This window comes from Mesoplodon bidens, assembly GCF_964165515.1.
Source record: "Mesoplodon bidens genome assembly, chromosome: 19".
Taxonomy (NCBI): Eukaryota; Metazoa; Chordata; class Mammalia; order Artiodactyla; family Ziphiidae; genus Mesoplodon; species Mesoplodon bidens.
This window is the reverse complement of record NC_138179.1, coordinates 25,618,641-25,642,837: the sequence shown is the minus strand read 5'-3', so window position 1 is coordinate 25,642,837 and position 24,197 is coordinate 25,618,641. Positions and strand designations below refer to the sequence as shown.

General features: G+C 41.7%; 1 protein-coding gene across 3 annotated transcripts in view; it reads right to left on the bottom strand.

Moving 5' to 3' along the window:
* MYOCD (myocardin) overlaps positions 1-24,197 on the bottom strand; it is a 93,169-nt gene that overhangs the window by 56,167 nt on the left and 12,805 nt on the right. For all 3 annotated transcript variants that reach the window (XM_081218008.1, XM_081218009.1, XM_081218010.1), the window contains exon 2: positions 1,883-1,948. In XM_081218008.1, coding sequence (XP_081074134.1) covers positions 1,883-1,948 — 66 coding nt within the window. The remainder of the gene's footprint in view (positions 1-1,882; positions 1,949-24,197) is intronic.

Below are 24,197 nucleotides of genomic sequence, written 5' to 3'. Positions count from 1 at the left end.
CTAAAGAGTAAGGAAAACTGACGATGCTTAATCAACCCTTCTCATTTTGCTGAATTAAAAAGAAATATCGTTTCATTACTCTTAGGACTTTCCCCCAGCAATTATCTTAATCGTACAATGGGCTATGGATGCAAAATTTCTGTCAAGCAGTATTTCGTTAATATGTACACTATTTGATTCTGAAAATCCTGGAGAACAAAATATTATATCTTCATTGGACTCGACTCTACAAATGGACATTCAATTTGCATGAGTTACATAAGGGTGTTATGTAAAAATGTACCATCAGGTTCATTCTTATTTTTATTAGGTGTTTCACTGACTCCCTGAAATTTAACCCCAGCAACCTAAAAACAAAAGTTTATTCTCATCCAAAAGCCAGCTGCAAGACCCAGGCTTGGATTATTTAAGCACATAGGTTAATCTTTATATCAGCTGTGAACAGCTTGAGGGGATGCAAAGGTACCAGGCCTCTCTACGCCAATTGCCTTTCCAGAATTAAGGGAAAGAAACACCCGTGAAGGAACAGATTATTTTAATCCCACTGAAACTGATGTGCTCATCTTATATTTGAGGGCACGTGGTAGAGACTGTGGTCTACTGAGAGGATCCTGGTGGATCTACACTTGTCTACACTCCATTCTTAGTGAATCGTTCTTCTAGACGTGGTTAAACAAATTCGATTCTACGTGTTTGCAACAGGATTCTGAAAAAGATTGGCCTGCTCACATCTGAGTGCGAATGTATTTATCCGTCTTGAAGTCTGCAGACTCTTGGTCTTTCCTGTGTTTTAGCACCTGCCCTGCTGGGCTGACTGAGATGAAACAGGCCACACAGACTTGTACCTTTGGTTTCTCATCCTAACTGTACATTTTATTGAAGCAGCCTTTCAACTGCAAGGTGAGATCTTTCTTCTGTGCTTTAGCAAACCTCTAAAAAAGTTGTTCTGCCAAAAGGTTTATTCTTTGTAGGGCTTAGCCATGAACAAAGGACTTCACCTGAATTACCAAAGGAAAGGGACTTAAATATTCTTAGTTCTGTTCTGGTCCTGAAGCACGGACAACACTTAAATTGTTTGGACCTTGGATCACAGGGCACCAAGGCTACTACCTGCAGGACATTCAATCAAGGGCACATGCTTGCTTGTTGCATGCTTAACCTTGAAGCCACAGTCATGACAAGGACCTGGATTTCTGCAGGAGTCGTTACGGATATTGACTTTTAAATTTTGCTGGGGTGAGAAGTTAGAAAGTGTCACCTAAAGGAGCTTACATGGTGATTCCATTTATCCAGTACTTTTCCTGTTTCTATAGCTAACCAAAAGTTAGCTTCAATTGCTGAACTGGCAGAAAAGTTCAAACGTATCTTCTAAAAGATATGATAATCCTTTTTCTTTGACCCAAATGATGGCCAGTAATTCAATGTTATACCATTTACACTAGAATGGTATTGCCGCTCATCATTCCAGAAAGGAAGCACTGGACAATATTCAATTACTTGTGGACTCAAGTACCCAAACAGAAGTGAAACCGAGGAGGTGAGAAAAAGATGCTGTGATTGATGCTTCCAGAAAGAAGAGTGATTAGATCCAATTCTAAAAGTAGGAGAGAGGGATGGATGCCCATAAAATTGTGTTTGTCCTGTAAACAAACCACCACATTGAAATTTTAGGTACAACCTATATGATTAAAGAGAAGCCCTTACAGGTGAGTAGCATTTGGGGCTAAGCCTCCAAGGTCTGGGATTCCTGCTGACACAGAGTCTGTGAGGATCTGGGGAGACTGATCCATGGAATTAGACTATGACCTCTGAGGTGCTTTCCAGCTCCCAAGCTGCATGGTCCCATGGTACAGATCAGTCAATAAGAGATGCAGCTACTCACGTGGTATGATGCCTTGGTTAGCCAGCTGTTCTTGGGTCCTTCTCTGTTGAAGCCGTAACTGTAAAACTTAGAAAAGCAAGTGTTAGTTTGTGAGTTGGGCTTAGACTGATTGCAATCACTTCTATTTGCCTTGTACTTTTTTTTTTTTTTTTTTTTTGCATCACTCTTCTTGCATTATTTCTAGAACAGTTCTGAAAGTCTGCATGAAGGACACTTGCATGTTTGTTGTAGATGTGGAGAAGGAAGGATGAGAGAAGCTGAGGGGGTTGCAGGGTTTTGCAGCAAGTGGGTAACAACCAGAGACTAGAAGACTTGTCTCCTCTGTGAAGTGAATGTTACTTTCACAGCACCATGCTCTGTCTTCCCCTGCTATACTACCTGGGAGGTGAATACCATCAAACACTGTTGGGAACTTGGCCATAATTTCAAAAGAGGAGATGGAGTAAAGGAAGCTTGGCCTCTCCAGTCTCATCTGGGTTCAAATCCCATCTCTAGTCCCTTCCTATGTGGGTAACTCTGGGCAAGTTGTTCAACCTCTCTGACCCTCAGAGTGTTTTCATTTGTAACTGGGAACAATGCCTGCCTTACAGGATTGTTATATAGTTTGATTAAACTGTGTATGCAGACTGCTTAGCAGGGTGCCTGGCACCTAAGTCATCAATAAATGGTAGGATTATGAGAGCTTAGAATCCACCTGGAAATTCAGAGAAGGGCTACTGGAGTCATGCTTTACCTAGAAAAATTAAAACATTGTAATCTGTCCAAACTATAAATTATAAAACTTTGTTACTATCCCTAGCCCAGACTATATATATTATATATATTTATACATGTAAGTACTTATATATATGAGATATATATATATATATATATATATATTATGAGTATAGTATTTATGATTTTCTCATTCTCTTCACCCCTTTCCTCCTAAAAAAATACCCATCTTTGGACATTTACATTTTCTCAGGGAGATTCTGAGTTCGCCATCTTGGTTCCTGGGTTTAAGTTGCTCAGGATAAGAATAGAAAGAGCAGAAATTTTCAAGGAGAGGGATTGGTTTAATCACCTTATAATGAAAAGAGAGAATAAGCATTGCTTTTATGAAGATAAAATTAGAATGGAGAGGAGAGAAGCAAAGATGAAAAGGATATATGGGCTGATCAAGTTTATTTAGTATTTCAGAGTAAGGCTTCAGAGCAAATGCAGTCATAAGATATACTGAGAGAGTAATGGAGAAAGACAATTTAAAAAAGTGTTGCTGTGGGTTTTGAATTGGCTTCTCACCAAACTTTCTTGGGAGAGACCAATGTTGCTGAAATACTTTTAATTACTTTTGGTGGCTAGACTGTGCTTCACTGAATAGCCTCATATGACTCCATCTTAGGACTGGACAACAAAGAGGACTAAATTATTTTACTTTGTGGATAAATGAAAACGACATGAGCATTTACTATTCAAGCCCTCCTTCAGACCAACCTTCTTACTGATAAAAACCATAAACTCTGAACATAATGTGAAAAATAACTACGTGAGGATTCTGAATAGTGACAAAATCAGGAAGACTGTAGGGAGGAGCTGAAACTTGGAGAGGTGACTTACATGCAGGTGAGTTTCTCATTTTGGGGTGGGAGGCTTTGCCTTGAGGGTGGCCTGTAGTCATGAAGTGGCAAGTCATAGGTAGTTAAAACTCCAATAGAAAACCTGCTCATCTTTCTGGCCAGAGGAATCAGGAAAAGGTGCCCAGACAACCAAGGCTGCCCACCAGGGAGTAAGGGGGAAATCAGCAAGGGAGGGAGCTGGAGGAGGGGGTTCCCTAATTCCATGTGTGAATCTCTGCACGTTTCAGGTTGATCCACTAATGATGTTTCCATGGGGCAGATTCAAAGCAGCACAGCAAAGGTTTAAAATTAAACTGGAATTTGAACATCTGTGCACACAGGCAAGAGAGAGCTTAAAGTGGGACTCTACCTGGGTTAACTGTGTGCTAAAACAAAAACATCAGCATTCTCCTGAGGACCGTAGGAGTCTATGTATAAGATTCACAATGTCCAGGATGCAATGCACAAATACTCTACACACAAAGAATTAGGAAAATGTGACCCACTCTAAATGGAAAAGACAATAATGAGATGCTAACCTTGAGATGACCCAGATGTTGGAATTATCAGACAAGGACTTTAGTTATTTTCAACTATGCTCAATGAAGTAAAAGAAAACATACTTGAAATGAATGTAAAGACGGGAAGTCTCACCAAGAAAACAGAACACATAAAAAGGAGTCAAATGGAAATACGAAACTTAACAGTAGAATATCTGAAATTAAAAATTCACCGAAAGGCCTGAAAAAAGAATGAATATCAGAGTAACTAATCGGTATACTTGAACACAGAGCAAACTGAAGAAGAGAGAGGGAAATGATGGAAAAAGTGGACAGAGCCTCTGGTACCTGTGCCACAATATCCAAAAGTCTAATATCAGCTAATTAGAGTCCTAGAAAGAGAGCAGAAAAATAAATAATTGCCAAAACTCCCTAAATTCGGTGAAAAACAGAAATTTACAGATTCAGAAAGTTCAACAAACCCCAAACCAGATATAGTCACAGAAAACCACACTTAGATACATCTAATCCAATGGCTGAAAACCAAAGAGAAGGAGAAAATCTTGAAAGTAGCCAGGAGAAACAACACATTACATAAAGGGAAACATTGATTTAAATAACCACAGACTTCTCAGCAGAAATCATGGAGTCCAGAAAATAAAACAAAATGAAAACAGAACATGAAACTGTCAACCCAGAATAGAAAATATCCTCTAGGAATGAAGGTGAGATAAAGATATGTTCAGGTAAAAGGGAAACAGGATAATTTGTTGCCAGCAGACTTTACTACAATAAGGAAGTAAATTCCTTATTACTTACTACTATGCTTAAGGAAATTCTTCAGGCTGAAGGGGAATGATATCAGAAGGAAACCTGGATATTCAAGAATGATGAAAGCATATCAGAAATGGTAACTGGCTGGGTAAATTTTAAAGATTTTTTTTCTTCTTAAGTTTAAGAAATATATATGTCATATGTGTGTGTGTGTGTGTATATGTGTGTGTGTGCATAAAACTGTTTAGAGAAAAGTCATATCATTGTCTGGTGATGTTCTTAAGGCATGTAGACGTAATACAGGTAACAATTATAACATAAAGGGCCCTTTGTGACAGCAAGGTTTGTATACTTTACATGCAGTGGTATAATATTAACTATAGGTAGACTGTGAAAGGTTAATTATGTATATTCTCATCCTTAGAGCAACTAACAAAAATGCCAAGAGGTATAATTTAAAAGAATAAATAGATTAAAATGGAATGTTAAAAAATATTCCAATAATCCAAAACAAGGCAAGAAATGGGGAAAATAGAAACAAAAAGTAGAGGGACAAACAGAAAATGAGTAATAAAGTGGTAATCAATAATTACATTAAATATTAATGGGTTAAACACTCAAAAGGCAGATTATCAGGAGGGATTTTTTAAAAAGCAATATTCAATTATATGCTGTCTACAAGAGACACACTTCATACATAAAGACTCAGACTGGTTAAAAACAAATAGATGGAAAAAAGATACACCATACAAACAGTAATCATAAGAAGGTGGAATGGCTATATCAGTTAATATATACTTTAAGTCAAAAAGCATTAACAGAGATAAAGAAGGGACATTTCATAATTATAAAAAAGATAATTCATCAGGAAGACCTAGCAATTATAAATGGACAGGCATCTAATAAGAGCTTCAAATTACATGAAGCAAAAATTGACAGAATTAAAGGGATAGACAATTTCAAAATCATGGTAGATTTTTAAGATCCCTCTCAACATTTGGTAGAACTAGATAAAAAATTACTAATGACATAGAGGATGTGAACAACAATATCAACCATCTTGATTTAATTTATATTTATAGAGCTCTACACCCACTAACTACAGAATAAACATTCTTCTCAAGTGCACATAGCACATTCATCAAGATATACTAGCCCATAAAACAAGTTTCAATAAACTTTAAAAAAACTGAACTCATGTAAAGTATTTCTCTGATCACATTGGAATTAATTAGAAATGGGAACCAATGTGCTATTTAGGAAAATACTAGGTGATAACTTCTAAATAATACATAGGTCAAAAAATAAATCACAAGGGAAATTACAGATATTTTGAACTGAATGATAATGAATATACAACATATTACAATTTATGGGATGCAGATAAAGCAATGCTTAGAGGGAAACTTAAGAGTCTTGAGTGCTTCTGTTAGATTAGGAGAAAGATTTAAATAATCAATGACCTAAGTTTCTACCTTAGTGAGCTAAAACGAAGTATACTCAAAGTAAGCAGAAGGAAGAGAAATAAAGATCAGAGCAGAAGTCTTCAAAACAGAAAGCAGACAAGTACCAGAGAAAATTAACAAAGCCAAAGGCTGGCTCTTTGCCAAGACAACAAAACTGACAAAGCCTTCACTAGACTGACAAAAAAAAAAAAAGAGAGAGAGAGAAAGGATAAATTTTACCAACATCAGGAATTACCACCCTAGACTCTCAACATTAGAAAGGACAATAGGAAAATGTCATTAACAAATGTGTGCCAATAAACTTGACAATTTAGATAAAATTTCTTGAAAACTACAACTTACCAAAATTGATATAAGAAGAACCATAAATCTGAATATGCTATATTTAATAAATAAATTACACTGATTACCAAAAAATTCCCCCCTCAGAAAAACCTCCAAGCCCAGATTGTTTTACTAGTAAATTCTATCAAAATATTGTGATTGGAATAAGTGATTTTGCAAGTTTTCCATCAAATAACTTCCATATTCTATATATTACACCAAAAGTAAGTAAGAATCTCAGTTATTTTGTATTTATCATAGATCTTAATCCAATAAAGGAAAAAGTTTAGAGAGATATCCCATTACTAGAGTCAACCATTTTGAAGCCTGCTTCAGTTCTCTAGATATAAAGCTATTTTGACTTAGATTGACTGCATTAAAGTAATAGAAGTGAATGAAAGAGAAAAATATGAAAACACTTTTGAACAAAAAAATTGGAAGAATTTGGTGATATGAAGAGAGAAATATATATATATGTATCCCCACATGTGGAATCTGACGTATGGTTTGAGGCTAGACTATAACTTTAATTTATTCCAAATAGTTGGCAAACTACATATATCTCTGCCATTTATTAAAGAATTTTCCTTTGCTCACTGATTTGTAATGTTGCTTTCATCATTTATTAGAGTTCTAATATAAGCCATGATCTGTTTCTAGGTGCTAAGTTCTAATTTATACTAATTTACACTCATCCTTTTCTCTCCTCTTAGCAGCAAAAGTAGTAAATGTTTTCTGTTTCAAGATGGCAGACGGAGTACACAACTGATTGCTATAAATAACAGAAATGATAGTTTTAAAAATCTATACCTTCACAGGGAAAGAAAAAGGGGATTCCTCACTGGACTGGAATTGTAAGTAATCTCTGAGACATAAAATGAATATGGAATTGATTGGATTGGAAAACTCATACCAAGACATACACAAGTGAGTGACTGAAAGCCATGCCAAGGATCCTCCTTGCCTTGGAGCAGGAGGGAGTCTAAGGCTCAATGTAACAGGATTGTTAATTGGGGTACCAAAGCTAGAGGTCTGCGCCTACTATGTCCTGTACCCCTCTATACACTGGATCGGGCATTGGTTATGTGGGATGAAACTGTCTCCAGGTGGGAGCAGTAAACAAGTCATCTTGGGAGACACAGTGGTGGGCTTCAGACTGTGAGGCAACATGTCTTTTCCCCACAGACTGTGCTCACCTGTGCATCAGACAGTCTAACAGGTATCAAGAATCACCTAACCTGGGAGGAATGTCAGCACCATGAAAGAAAGGCTCCAAACTTCAGCAAAACAGTGTGAACAAACGGAGCAGGTATTTCTCAGAGACAGGCAAGATACTATTCATTAATTAAAAATAAAATAAAAATAACCACTTCATACCCATTAGGATGGCTACTGTTAAAAAAAATGGGAATTAACAAGTGTTGGTGAGGATGTGACGAAATTGCACTGCTGCTGAGAATGTAGAATAGTTTAGCTACTATAGAAACCAGTATGGTGGCTCCTCAAAAAATTAAAAGAGAACTACCATATGATCCAGCAATCCCACTTCTGAGTATATGTCCATAAGAAGTGAAAGCAGAGACTAGAAGAGATACTTGTATACCCATGTTCATAGCAGCATTATTCACCGTAACCAAAAGGTGGAAATAACCCAAGTGTCCACCAGTGAATGAATGGACAAACAAAACGTTGTGTAGACATACAGTAGGATATTATTCAGCCTTAACAAGGAAAGAGATTCTGACACATGCTACAATGTCGATGAACCTTGAGGACATTATGCTGAGTAAAATAAACTAGTCACTAAAGGACAAATACTGCATGATTCCACTGATATGAAGTCCCTAGAGTAGTCAAATTCATAGAGACAGAGGAAACAATGGTGATTGCCAGGGGAGGAGGGGACCAGGCCATGGGGAGTTATTGTTTTAATGAGTATTGAGTTTCAGTTTTGCAAGATGAAAGAGATCTGAAGATGGATGGTGATGATGGTTGTAAAACCATGTGAATGTATTTAATACCACTGACTGTACACTTAAAAATGATTAAAATATAAATTTTATGTGTGTTTTACTATAATCAAAAAAAAAATTAAAAAATAGACCAAAGGTCAAAGTATAACTTAGTTCATTAAAATAAGCACACTCAAGTGGATGGCTGAATGAATACAGTTAAAAATAAATCAGTAAACTGGATGTTTGAGCCATTCTCTTAGAATGTAACATAGAGGGATAAAGGGTGGATAGCAAAAGCAATATGAACTCAATGTAGAAACACTGCAAGATACAGAAAGGCTTCCAGGAAAAAAAATACTCATCCCTGAACTAGAGATAACTATTATTAATATTTGACTCATGTACTTGAGGTCCTTTTTCCTATATGTTTATGTGGGATCATATAGTAAGTTTTCCTTCATTAGCTGCTCTTTTTAGTAATGTATCACAAATATATTCCTATGCCATTGAATGCCCTTCAAAAGAGATAATTTTATAAGCTGCATAGTATTTCATTTTCTGATTATTCCATAAGTGATTGAACGAAATGCCTGTTATTGAATAATTAGTTTGTTTCCCATATCTTACCATGTAAAACAGAAGCAGACATTTTTTGTAGTTAATTTGGGGCCACGTCCTCAAGATATTACTTTGGGATACACTCTTAGAAGTGGAATTGTTTGCAGGCTTTTGGTCCATAAAGCAAATAGCTCTCTTGAGGGGTTATTCTGATGTTCTTCTCACTAGCTAAGTAAAGCACGGCAGGGTTGTCCAGCACCCTTGGCTTTGCTGCTCTTATCACTTGGAAGCTGCTGTAATCCTTTTCTCCAGTGAAGCTGGTGGCCTGGTTGCCAGTTCAGTGCTCCAAGCCTACAGGGAGAGGCCAGACGGCCAAGGGCAGGATGATCTTGGCAGTGGCATTTGTCCCTGGGAGGCTTCTTCTCCAAGTTTGGCAAAGCTCCGATGCTATAGAGGTGGAGACTGAATGACCACATCTCTTTCCATGCCTGCTTCCTGCTGCATGTGGGAGACCCCTGATATTGGGGCAGAAACTGTACCACTACTGGCCTTTCCCTCTGGGCACAGCTGTCCTCAGCTATTGTCTGGCCTCCATCCCTGACTGTCTCTCTGTGCTTTACTGACCAGCACTGCCCTCCCTGCTTTCAGCCTGCTGTGGCCATTTGTGTCCCCAGAGCTCTTGGCAAACCTCCACTGCTCCACTGTAGCTAAAAATACTCTTGAGCAGAGGGTTGCTTTTCAGCCCAGGCCTTCCCCCACTCCCAATTCCAACCACCTACAAATTACAGGTATCCACGGAGCTTCCTCTTCGCTTCCTTTGAGGCCATATGGTTATCTTTGGGAGGTGAAAGGGAGTGAGTTCATGGTGTCTTTTCCATGTCATCCCAATATGTTCCCTTATGGTTCTGGCATTTGGGTGTCAGCCTGTCTTAGCTTTCAGAAACAAAGCAATTTTTTTCTCTATTTTTGTTTTCATTTGGGCATCGTTGCCAGAATTGAGTCATGTGTTTGCACTCAGGTTGCTTCTTTTTTTTTTAAATTAAGTTTCTTTATTAAAAAAATCAAAATCATTACAATGTTATATTTAAGGACAAAAAGAGACAATAAAAACCAATGTGATATTTCCCCCGAATGTTAAAATAAAAACGTGATAATTATTGTGACCAATTACACAATAATTGTTAGGCAATATTTATATCATTCTAGAAATTTCCATAACTTGCCTAGGAACCAATAAGAAGATTTGAGAAAATATTAAGGTTAAAACAAAAAGGAATCCTCAGTACATGCTGTTCTTTACTACACAATATTTACATTAGTGATTTTTATCTAATCATAAAAATATCAGCTCTACTATATTAAACTCTCTTCAAGACTGACAATTAGTCCAATTTGGTTTTCTTGGTACAAACACAGGTATTTATTCTAATCAAGTTGCTTCTTTATTCATAAGTTCTGGGCTCTTAATTCTGGTTTTCTCATCTGTCTGGAGCTTTTCTTGCCCCAGTACTACACTATCTGAATTATTCTAGATTTATAGTAGATTTTCATGCCTGATAGGGAGGATCTTACATCACCCTTCTTTTATAAATGTGTCTTGACTACTCTAGCCTGCTTTTCCCCCAAAATGAATGTCAGGATGTGAGTAGCAAGTTCCATCATCACCCTAAGAACCTACCTCCCCAGAAGCAGGAGGAATATGTTCCTTTAATATTCTGTAATCATAAGCGTGAACCCTACCTGGATAGGTAGCATCATCCTGTTTAAGATTATTAAAGAATATATAGAAACCTCTGGATCAAGTATAGTGCAGGACCAGGACTGGGTTCCCTGCATGCAGCTGGGGCTGAGACTGGATACCCAACCCAAGAATGGGAGCTAGAAGTACTATTCACAATAGCCAAGACATGGAAACAACCTAAATGTCCATCGACAGATGAATGGATAAAGATGTGGTATATACAGACAATGGAATATTATTCAGCCATAAAAAAGAATGAAATAATGCCATTTGCAGCAACATGGATGGACTTAGAGATTATCATACTAAGTGAAGTAAGTCAGACAGAGAAAGACAAATCTCATAGGATATCACTTATATGTGGGATCTAAAATATGACGCAAATGAATCCATCTACAAAAGAGAGATAGACTCCCAGACAGAGAAGAGACTTGTGGTTGCCAAGGGGGAGGTGGGTAGGGGACAGAAGGATTGGGGGTTTGGGATTAGCAGATGCAAACTATTATATATAGAGTGAATTAACAACAAGGTCCTCCTGTAGAGCTCAGGGAACTAGATTCAATATCCTGTGATAAACCATAATGGAAAAGAATCTGAAAGAGAATGTATATATATGTCTAACTGAATCACTTGCCTATACAACAGAAATCAACACAACATTGTAAATCAACTATACTTCAATAAAGTAAATTAAAAAAAAAAAGGATGGGAGTTAGAATATCTCTACACACCACTGGGTTGCAACCAGAACATGTCAGTTGCCTGTGCCCAGCAGAGGAAGCGGGCCAGTCAGAATGGGAAGGACCAGGTGCAAATGTGCACATCTCTGAAGAGTTTCAGGTTAAGGAGGAGGGAAATATTGGGATTGATGGACACCGCGACATTTCTCTTGTCACATAGACAACCACCTTTGCTACATGCCCAGACAGACCTTTCCTGATGCAAAAGGGAAGCAATATGATTGAGCAAGGGTGGGAATGGAAAACAGAGACTCAACTTTGATTCCACCAAGCCGCGTGACCTTGAGTAAGTCACTCTGTCTATGAGTCCTAGCCTTCTCTGTGTACAGCAACAGTGTCAATAACAAATCAGAATAACCAATTTCACAGGATTATTGGGATGGAGTTAACGAGTTAACCACTTTCTAAACTATACAAGGCTGTCAAATACCTTTCTGTTTTATACTGCTAATAGCTGCTTCAGGAGGAAGCCCAACTGCTGGGTTCTGGTTACAGAATTTGAAGAGAAGGAGCTTTAACGTGTAGTGGGAGCACTAAAGTATAAGTTTTAAAAAGTCATTGCTGCCTTTAAATACTGGCCAAGTTCAGGGCTAGCAGTTGCTGGGGGCAGGTGATGCAAATTGTGAAAGAGGGATTTGTAGGAAGAAGGGACCAGAGATACAGAGGTTATACAGTACGGAGAGGGAAGTGGGAAAGGCAGAGGACAGAAAAAGGAGTGAATAGTAGAAGCTGAATCAGTAACTCAACACAGATCAATTCTTCCATCTTCCTGTTCACTATTTCTCCCTGTCTCTCTGGCATTGGTAGAATTGAAAAGTGCCAGTCTCTCGGACAGAAGTTTTTATATAAATCATCTCATTGAAACCTCCCATTAATCCTGTACCTGTATGAATTCTGATCCCTATGTTATAACTCATAAGGCCCAGAGGGCTTAAATAGCTCATCCAAGGCCATAGACTTATGAAGCAAGGACAGCGAACTTCAAACCCATGACTTTGGACTTTAAAGATTTGCCTCATGGGTGCAAATTCTGAATGGAACCATTGGGATGATAAAATGGTAACTTCTGCCATGTTAAACCTTATGTTTTAATGTATTTCCTCCATTGGAAGGGCTCCTTTCAAATGAAGAATCAGGAGCCACTAGAAAACGAGGCATGTTTTATGCTCCCTGCCTCTTCGGTAACCCAACGTAAGGGACCCTCAGCTCAGCATTACTGTCTGTAGTGTTTCCATAGCAACAGTCATGTAGCGTACCATTCTCACCAACACAGGTGATGGGCTCAGTGGAGTCTCCAGTTAGGATGAGGCTCCTGAATGATCCCAGACTCTGACGGCATCACACAGAGCTGTTGCCATGGTTTTGGTGAGAAGTATTGCTTTTCTGAGGATTGCAAAACACTTTATGTTCCAACCCCATGCTTGCTCATTCCTGACAGAGTGGAAAATGCGTCTCCTTGGCTGAAATGTTCCTCTTGAGTCCAGCCCAAAGATGACATTTTTAGGAAAGTTTGAGAAGAATCCTGGGTCTGTTACTGAGTCACGATAGAGTAGAAATGGATCTTTTCTATTTAAAGAGTTTTGTGCTACTGTTTGAAAATGTCACATTGCTAGGGAACAGTGGAAATGGAAAACTTTCCATTTGCCATCAACAAAGAAGGATCATTACTGAATGTAAAACAGAGGAGTTGAAGAGAAGTTCTGTTACCTGTCTGACTAAAATAGAAGGCGGCTGATGGGAATTTGATTTAATAATATCGGTCTGAGTAAGCTTGGTGCCCTAAAAAGGGATCACTTATCTGGAATACAGCACATGTAATTCTAGAACCCCCTCTGCTCTTACGTAGTTGTTTTTTTAGACTGGTCCCAGAATCTCTCTGGATCTCAGTTTAATATAAAGCAACAGAAGAGATTAGATTAGCTTAGATCAGGATTTTCCCAATTTCTCTCATATCAAGAGTCACCTGGGACCTGGAAAAAAACATTTCTTTGGGAATTTCCTTGGAGACTACAGTCCAATAGTTTTGGTGTATATTGGAAGTATATTTTAACCAACATTCCAGGAAATTCTGAGGAAAAAAGTAGGTTTGAGAAACAGAAATAAGCAAATATATTATGCGAAGAAATGAGACCATGTTTTTGTACTGCTTTGTGCCTTGCTTTTTCACTGGTAATATATTGTCACTTTTTGTGTGGGTGTGTCTATGTAGACTCTCATTTTTAATGGCCACATAGTGTTTTGTCATGTTTTACTATCTGTTTAACAACCCCCCTTTTATTGTACATTTAATTTTTTTTCCCAGAAATGATGTATCACTTTGTACTCCTACTGGGACTTTTGGAGGATTCGCATATATTAAAGAGGAGAAAAGCTTTGCTAATTTGATCAGTAATGATGGTATCCGTTCTTCTTTCTAATTAGTCAGACACATTTTCATAGATCTGTTGATTATTAGTATCTTTTCTTTTGTGAGTGGCCTGATAATATTCTTTGCAAAGTTTTCCATTGGGATTATATTTTCTTATAGGTTTGGGAGAGCTATTTATATCTGAAGCACATTAAACATAGTCATATATGTTGTAAATTTCCCCTGGTCTTTTGTTTCCGATCAATTTTGTTTGTGATGATTTTTGGCATTTAACATTTCTATATGCAATCCTTTTAAAAACTCTTTTATGATTTGTATCTTTGGTGTATACTTAGAAAAATCTCCATCTCCAGATTATATATTCACTTAAATGTTCTTATATTTTTATGGTTTTGGTTTTTGTATCTGACTTTGCAATGCACCTGGAATTAATTTTAGTATATAGTATTAAAAAAGGCTTTCATTATTTTTTCAAATTGTTAACTAATTATTCTAACATAATTAATTTCTAATTAAATGGATTTTAGATATAGATTCTGTCATATAATACTTATATATATTACTTCTATACCTTTGAATCCTTTTCTACCTTTTCTTTATCTTCTGACCTCGATACTTTGTTTTGTTGGCAGGCTGGGTTTATCCTTGACTTAAATATACATTTTGTATGATGTAGGAGTCTAATCTGAAATACCCTCAGCCCTCCAGTTACACAATCCTTGTTTAGATGATCAAAACCAAGCCCTCAGAATGATTTCTAAGTAATTACAAGGCTTCAAGGGACCAAATGGTAGAAAGTAGCTTCTATTCATACCAGCAACAGAGGTGACATATCAAGTTAAGAGAGTGCCATGTATTCATGGAAATGTTTATATACAACAGGTAGGAAAAGTTTAATCTGATGAAATCTGAGTCTGAATCAGTTCTGAATGTACTGAGGATTTTAGGGAAAAAGGGAGCAGACAAAAGAAGAGAAAGCAAGGATGGGATAAAGGTAAAAAGAGGAAGTAACAAAAAGAAAGACAGTAGGAAAAAGGTTTCGTTTTCTTTCACTGTAAGAAGAATATTTGTGTGTGTATGAATATTCCAGTGAAGGCTATTAGTTCATATGTATGTATTGGAAAATAAAAGATGAGTTAAAGCAAGGGTACGTTTCTGCTCCAGGAAGAAAACCAGAGATGGGCCTAGTGTCTTGGTACAACTATAGATTTGTAAGGCTTCCACCCAGATCATGAGCTGCCTCCCTGGGCCCAGCGTGGAGGTGATTCTAATTCTGAATGAGGCGGAGGGAGAGGGGAAGGATGGAAGGAAGGGAGGGAGGGAGGGAGGGAGGAAGGGAGGGGAAAGAAAGGGAAAAAAAGAGAAAAGGAAAAAACCTGCCTTTACACTTACACACTGTAAGAATTACAGAATGAATCTGGCTCTTTGCTCCATGTCTTAGATAATTTGGAAGCAGCAAAATGGGGGCCAGAATTCTTCATGGGAGCCATCTATACCGATCCAATAAGCTGGATTATCGCCCATTCATACTTGAGTTTGGGCTGTATTGACAAAGCTGGCGGGTCCAAGTGAAACCCAGATGTCTTTCCTCTGACCACTGATGGTGGAGAGTAGCTGCCTTTCCCCCTAAACAATAACACTAGGTGTCTTGGTATTTCCCAACTCTTTGGCAGTTGTGAATTCTTGTTTATTACTTTCTATCTAGAATACGACATGGGCCCATGAAGTTGTATCCTACAAAGAAGTTGCTGGGATCTATGTGCTAAGCTTCTATTTGGTCCATCTAAATAAACCATCACTGTGATGAGCATCATCCTTACCCATCACACCTCCCGTGTTGCCATGGAGACACTGCCTTCCTAAGACCATCATATTATTCATATTTGATTGATTTCCTGTTCTACCCTCCCTCTACTCAACTGTTTTCTTTTTTTCCTACCAAATCCTCCATTTTTCCTAAACAAATTTCTCTCAGCCTCGCTTCGCCTGTGGTCTCTATGCAGCTCACTTGCCATCACCTCTACGGCCCCTAAGAATGGTCATATTTCCTAAAGCGGTGGTCCCCAACCTTTTTGGCACCAGGGACCGGTTTTGTGGAAGACACTTTTTCCACGGACGGGGGGAGAGGGATGGTTCCGGTGGTAATGCCAGTGATGGGGAGCGGTGGGGAGGGATGGGGAGGGATGGGGAGCGATGGGGAGGGATGGGGAGGGATGGGGAGCGATGGGGAGGGATGGGGAGCGATGGGGAGCTATGGGGAGGGATGGGGAGGGATGGGGAGTGATGGGGAGCGATGGGGAGGGATGGGGAGGGATAGGGAGCGGTGGGGAGCGGTGGGGAGCGGTGGGGAGCGGTGGGGAGCGATGGTGCGATGGGGAGTGGCAGATGAAGTTTCGCCTGCTCGCTCGCCCACTGCTCACCTCCTGCTGTGCGGCCCGGTCCCTAATAGGCCGCGCACCGGTACCAGTCTGAGGGCCGAGTACTGGGGACCCCTGTTCTAAAGGAACCCCAGAATGCATGGTCTAACAAGATACTGTTTCTGAATTATAAATTAATTTGTATTTAAACGTAACCAAAGTCATAAACTAATATGTGTTTATTTTACATTTAGTAAGTCATTTTTGTGGGAGGGAATAAATGAAAAAACACCTCAAAGAAGGTAGATGATAAACAGAAGACATGTACTCACTAAACCAACCATATATTCATCATCTAGAGAATCATCTTTCTTCTAATGTTCCATAAATTCCAGTCCAACAGTGGCTCTGCTTTAACTACGAGGTAAGGTGAAAATCAATCCCCCAATTTTGCTGAGCGAACCCAAAGGTCTTCTTCCAACAACACTTCAAAATAATAATACAAAGAAGTCATCTCTTTGGGCTCCAGCCTCCTTACCCATGAAGGACAGGACAGATTAATTCAGAATCAGGTGCTCTCAAACTTAAAAAAAAAAAAAGAAACCTTTGTTTTTTCAAGCTGAAATCCTACATGGAAGGAACAACAAAACAAAACAAAACAACAAGAAACATTACCAGGGAGCACAGTAAAAGCAAAACCTCTCATGAAATGTCAGAGCTCTGTGGAGTAGAATTTGAAAAATCATTGGGTCGGGTCGTCCCTAAAGCCCTTCCAACTTAAATGTTATTTTTGTGATTTCGATCTAAAAAATCTCAAACCTCCAAGGAGGCGTTGCTTAGGAACAGATGGAGTGATTTTTATTCAGGAACGAGGGTCTGAGGGGTGGATAACTGCGCCGCCATTGCATCAAGAGAACCCTGTTCCTCCAGCCCAACTTGGTCCTTTGAACCCTCCTTGCGGGGGAGTAAAGCCTCGCGAGAGGCGGGAAAGCTTCCGATTCAGAGGAACACGCCAAGGTTCCTTAGCAACAGCAGCAGAGGGAAGCCTCGCCCATCAGCAGCTGGTGGGGGCCTCTCACTGCTTCTTTAGCACCTTATTACAATGCGCTCTCGGATCCTGGGAGAATCCTCTGTACCCTGCCTCGCAGCCAGCATCCCTTGGCAACCGCAAGAGCAATCATTCCGGCAGACCGGTAACGCTGCTTGTATTCTCATTGCTCTATACGTTGTTTCATGTCCTGCATATACAATATGCCCTCTGTCTAAATGTGAATCCTTTTTATCATCTGAATATTGGAAGACAGATGCCAAAGTCCAGAATCTCACAGAAAATCGAAATGAATTGTATTAAAAAAAAATAACCTGCATCTACAGTGAATGTCTGCTTTGCACACAGGCAAAATACTTATGAGTAGCGGTTAGAAGATCACCCGGAGCTCTGCCTGCTGAAATACAACAGCGGATGTCCCCTGCAAGTCACACGAGAGTTCAGGGGACCAGGTCCTGATCCTCCCATGACACAGCTGTGTGACCTCGGTCAAACATACGTCACCTCTGCAGGCCTCAGCTTCCTACTAGAGTGTTAACATTTCATGACCTTTGGCTTCATCTTTGACCAGGGTCTTTCTGTGCATGTCTCCAAATTCAAGCCTCTGAGATGTTTCTTCATCTCAGGAGTTTTCCCCATGAGATGATGATACGTCTTGTAATAGTTCTTAGCATTATATTGGAAGTGCAGGAAAAAGGCTGCAAGATAGCAGAGCAGTTTACCATCGAGGGTTCCAAGAAGTCAGATGTGCAATGCAGGGTCCTCAAGTGAACCTCCAGAGGCAAATGGGACCCAAAACAGCTATTATTTTTACAAAGGCCCCAGAATTTTTAGGATGCCCCCCACGAATCTACCAATTCAGTCTCTCAAAAAGTATTTAACAGTCCCTTGCTAGTGGCTGAGGCATCTCCAGACACTGAGGATGAGACACAGTAATTTAAGGCATGAATAATCTAATGAAGAGAAGATGCCCACACATGAATTAGATAAATGAAGTATCAGGCAACACATGATTAAAGAATACATATTCCCAGAAGGGTGCCTGGGATAAAAGAATGGAACCTTTACATTTGCAAGGGAGAATCTTATAGGAAAGATGGTTGATAAAGGGAATTCTTGATCAAGGGAAAAGCATGCCTAAAAATTGGAATGTTGGGCTTCCCTGGTGGCACAGGGGTTGAGAGTCTACCTGCCGATGCAGGGGACGCGGGTTCGTGCCCCGGTCCGGGAAGATCCCACATGCCGCGGAGAGGCTGGGCCCATGAGCCATGGCCGCTAAGCCTGCGCGTCCGGAGCCTGTGCTCTGCAATGGGAGGGGCCACGGCAGTGAGAGGCCCGTGTACCGCAAAAAAAAAAAAAAAAAAAAAAAAAAAAAAAAAATTGGAATGTGGAATCAATATGGTACCTCCTGGCCACAGCCAGCTTCATGAGCATATATGACCTGTGCCATGAGCATCCCACGCTCAGAAGGGCCCTGTGCTTAGTTTAACTCTGTGCTGTCACCACCTGAAATTGTGATCATTTTGAACAAAGGACCCCACATTATAATGCTGTGTTGGGCCCTCACCAGATATGTAGTGTGCCCCAGAACACCAACTTTTCAAGGAGAGGGACTCCTATTGTGGGGCAGTAAGACATAATACTGGAAAAGGAAGTGGGGATTCATGGACAGAGGGCCTTGAAACCTACGCTGAAGTGTTCCGACTTTATCCTGTAGAAAGATGGCAGTACTGGCACTTATTTTTTTAAAATAATTTATTTATTTTTGGCTGCGTTGGGTCTTCACTGCTGTGCGCGGGCTTTCTCTAGTTGCGGCGAGCGGGGGCTACTCTTCATTGCGTTGCGTGGGTTTCTCATTGCAGTGGCTTCCCTTGTTGTGGAGCACGGGCTCTAGGCGCGCGGCTTCAGTAGTTGTGGCACACGGGCTCAGCAGTTGTGGCTCGCAGGCTCTAGAGCCCAGGCTCAGTAGTTGTGGGTCACGGGCTTAGTTGCTCCATGGCATGTGGGGTCTTCCCGGACCGGGGATTGATCCCATGTCCTCTGCATTGGCAGGCAGATTCTTAACCACTGCGCCACCTTGGAAGTCCAGTACTGGCACTTTTTGAGCAGCAGAGCTATATGGTAACATTGAGATTTTAGGATAACTAATCTCGTGTTAACATGAATGGCGGAGATGGGGCTGGTGTGAAGACTCTTATCAGGCTCCGTGGGTAAAGCAAGAAAGGTCACTTGGACATGGTGAGAATGGAGAGGAGAGGGAAGATTTGAGAAACAAGTGGAAAAGAAGAATCACTATGACTTGATAATAAATTAAAGATGGAGAGAGAGAGAGAGAGTCAGCGACAGGTGAATCAAATTTACATGACAATTTCTTTCATCAGACTTTGGCAAAGAAGAAATAAAACCACAAAAATGAAAGCACTGTTACTGTAATTATTGGTAGCAAAATTGGTAGGGCTATCAGGAGCTTTGAGGCCATGCTTTCACCTGGGAACTTGGCAGTAAGGTGAGTGCGTTAACATCATTCATCCTTCATTTCATTCTTTCAATAGTTATTGATCTCTTACTAAATATCTAGATACCGTTTTAGACATTAAAGATCCAGCTGCAAATAAAGCGGTCACTGACTCTGCCTATGAAAATTTTACAGCCTAGGAGGCAAAAGACATGAAACAAATAATTACAATTGTGGGTACATTATAAAAGGGACGCTTCACATCGTTTGGGAATTAGAGAGGCTTTTCTGGTCTTTTCTCCCAGGAAACTTAGGCAAATAAATAAATGGAGTTGTTAAGCCCATGGCACTTAATTTGCTTCCTTTCAGTTCTACTCAACTACAGCCCATTTTGTATGTGTGCATCCCTGCGCATGCATGGGTAATCTCCATTTCCGAAAGACTTGGCTCCCCTGATGAGAAAGGGGAGATATTGACAATAAAGTCCCTGGCAGAGTGAGGAATAAAAGAGAAAAAAAGAAGCAAGTCATACCTGCCTTTCATTCTCTTCTGAATGGTTTTCCACTGAACTTACAAGGAAATGCCTTTCTGATCGGCTATAGAGGTGGTTTTTTTTTTTTTTTTTTTTTTTTTTGCAGTACGTGGGCCTCTCACTGCTGTGGCCTCTCCCATTGCGGACCACAGGCTCCGGACGCGCAGGCTCAGCAGCCGTTGGCTCACGGGTCCAGCCGCTCCGCGGCATGTGGGATCTTCCCGGACCGGGGCACGAACCTGTGTCCCCTGCATCGGCACGTGGACTCTCAACCACTGCGTCACCAGGGAAGCCCCTGGAGGTGGGTTTTGTGTAGCTAAGATGTTCCCACAGGATGTCCTCTCTTCCTGATCTCAGTTTGCCCCCAAGGATAGGCATCCCCCCAGCCAGATTGGGCCTTTCCCTAGGAATTTTGGAAACTGGACTGGGCAAGAGCTGTCTACTTGGGAGCTGTTGGGAGTGGCCACTTTCAACCACGTGAACTGGCAAAATGGTGAAGCTGACCAATAGGGATGGGGAGAGCCAGGGAGAGCAGCCTGAAGGTATTCCAATCCCCAATTCCAGCTCATTCTCCTCCAAGTATCAACCACATTCCTGTTGCCGAGTTCCATGAGACAGCCCAGGACACTTTTGATACATGCTCTTTTTTTGTTTAAGCTTCCTCAAGATTTAATTTTCTCTACTGGTTGCAAACCAAGAAGCTCCCTACTGATTAGCATTGAAGAGGGGCAGCCGGTAGTGGTGGAAAGCTACCAGCACAAGCAAGCAAAGCTTTGAGATCTATTTTAAAATCCTGGTCCACTAGTCAAAACTCCTAGGGGTGTAGACCTAGGGTCTGTAGAGGTGGCAAAACATACACCCCAGAGCATGATGCTGGCAGACACAGGAAGCCAAGTTAAGCATGTCATGGGAAGCATCCTGGATGGTTGTTGATGTTGCGTCCTCTCTAGCCGATGCCAGGTAAAGACCACAAGCCCTGGACACGACAGAGCAACAGTCGGCTGAAAGCTCTCCCCTCAGAAGGCGCAGTCGTATCTGTCCAAAATTTTGGCCTTGAACTTCTTTTTGTTGAGCTCCACCCTGAGTTTGGCTGGATCAACCTTCATGTATGACCCCCGACTTTGACATCATTGCCTTCAAGGAGACCGTCAGGCATAGGGCAATGGAGCATTTCCTGGCAAGTAACAAGCAGGACCACCACTGGAGGTTTCAGGGATGCTCAGAGCTGGAAGCTGATGTTGTCGGACACAGACTGTGGAAATAACTGCCCTCTTCTTGCCCAATGGGTGGCCCACTCACAGAATTCTTTCCTTTCCCTGGCATTTTCCGACCCTGGGACAAACACCCTTCCCAGGAGCAGGTTGCGTCACTCGTGGGTCTGATGTTTTCTTCCTTGGGGTACACGGGCATCAACCCGCCAAGTACAGAGGAGACAGGGGGATGAGAACTGAGAGAATGTGGCCTTTTAGGCCAGGTTGTCTACACTGTTCCTGCCCCAAGCCTGGCCGTATTTCCCAAACAAGGCTGAAAGCCAGGGATTATTTTTGTGTGTCCTGCTGACATCTGAGCACACCCTGCTCCTTGCCTTCAGAGTCCAGGTACCAATAATAACTGTTCCCTTGACCAAGCGTTGCCCTGTGTGCAGCCAAGTGGTCACAGTGACCAAGAAGGACAGAAGCTGACTGTGTACCCATCCCTTGCTGGGGGCATCGAGAGAAGAGCCAGAGAAAATGACGATCAGGCGACTGATGTGCCCTTTGTGGTCTGCTGGAGAAGGGGAGCCTGGGCTGCCGGGCTGGCGTTAGTGGTCTTCCCAGATGAGCAGACACGCAGGGAAGAGGCTGGGACCAGGCACCACTGTTCTTTCTTGATCTCACGAGATGTCCCGACTCTGCTTCCTTCGAGGAGATTGAGACACACGAATTCAGGCCAGCTTCCAGCACTGAGCACGTGTTGGGTAAAAACCAGGGGAATATTCACATCCAAAGAGCACCAGCTCAGAATGACCACGCAGTTTTTTCAATGATCAAGCCTCATGCACAGTCTCAAGTCTGAGAAAGATGTCTGTTCACACAAACACTGCGAAGCGATCCTTTCCCTAAGCACCACACTCTCAGTTTGTCAAAACATTTGAAGAAGACTAATTCATGCCTCAAAAGGAATTCTCTCTCACGCAGCCAGCTGCCAGGTTTGTGAGCTGAGGGCTTTTATGTTACAACATCTCAAGATACTATAGGCAGGCACGAGTGGATGTGCCGTGGGGCTGACGATGTCACTAAGGTGACAGGAGGCGCAATTTGCCTTCTCTCGGGGAGGACGGGGTGAGAAAGCCAGCTCCGGCCAGCCTAGATGCCTGTGAGAAGCAGTACAGAGTAGGAGTTGCAGACGTAGGCTCTGAAGCCAGGGGTGCATATGTTCAAGTCCTAGCTTTTCCATTTACTCGTCGTAGAGTCTTACGAAATGCCCTTCGGGGCTGGGTTCTCCAATTTCTCCATCTGTGAATGTGGGGGGACGGAGGGGGACCCAAGGTACCCCCCCCACAGGGCTGCTGTGAGGATTGAATTCGTACATGTGACGCACTAAGGGCAGTACCCAGCAAACAGTGAGCACCCAGTCATCCTTGGGGTGCTCTACTGGGACTGCAGTGCCTCTCCCCAGAGCCATCCCCGTGTGGGGAGGACCAGCCGGCGTCAGGCCACGCTGTCACCAGAACTGCCCGCTGAGCCCTGACCGCTCGGCTGCAGGGAAATTTTTTCCTCCATCACAAATAGGTCCCTGAAGCGTGGAACAGAAACTCGGCAAATGACATAAACAATTTCAAACAATCATTTCAGAAGACAAATGGTTCCATGTGGGCATCAAGATTCCTCGGGAGGCTTTCCCCACTTGTTTATGTGTTCCATGGCCTGGAGCCATGAGTGAATTAGGTGGACAGCGTGCCACCCCGGGGCGGGGCGGGGGGGGCGGAGCAGGAGGGGCCTGGGAGACCAGAACCTGCTGCTTGACCTGCTTTCCTTGAAAGCTGGTGCTGGGGTGGGAGGTGATCCTGGGGGAAAGGGACTCTGATTTTCACCTCCCAGGGTCCACCATTCATTGGGAGGGGTCACAAGGTCCAGGTTCAGCCCTGCTCCGCCATGTTTCTGCGTGTGAATTTCAGTGGGTCACGAACCCTTTCTTTTTTTTTTTTTTTTTGCGGTACGCAGGCCTCTCACTGTTGGGGCCCCTCCCATTGCGGAGCACAGGCTCCGGACGCGCAGGCTCAGCGGCCATGGCTCACGGGCCCAGCTGCTCCGCGGCATGTGGGATCTTCCCGGACCGGGGCACGAACCCGTTTCTCCTGCATCGGCAGGCGGACTCTCAACCACTGTGCCACCAGGGAAGCCCACGAACCCTTTCTGAACCTCATTTTCCCATCCCTCTAAGGAAGGTATCATTAGACCCATTTCACAGGGTCACTGCCGTGATCAAACTAAGACTCCGTGAGCTGGGATAGATGACTACACAAACATTCCAGAGGTGAACGTAGGCATCCAGGGAATACCTGGATGAGAACTGGTAAGAAAGGCGAATTAGAACTTGGAACCAAGGGTGTGCTTTACGAGGGCAAGGAAAAGGAATTCTCTCCAAATTAAGGGGAGATTTTTCATTCCACGTTGCTGTAGTCCTGGAACAGAGACTGAAGTTCTTTTGAGATCCTAAGTGAAGCCTGTGGTATATAGTGTGCTAGCATTGAAAGCACATATTGCCTCTTCTGGTTATAAAACACATTTCCATTTCATTAGTTATTCTTTGAAACTACCATATATAACATGCACGTTATATTACATTTCAATGTCTTCAAACATTCTCCCTTTGTTGAGCATTTCGAGTGTTTCCTTCAATTTTTCTGTAGCATGTAT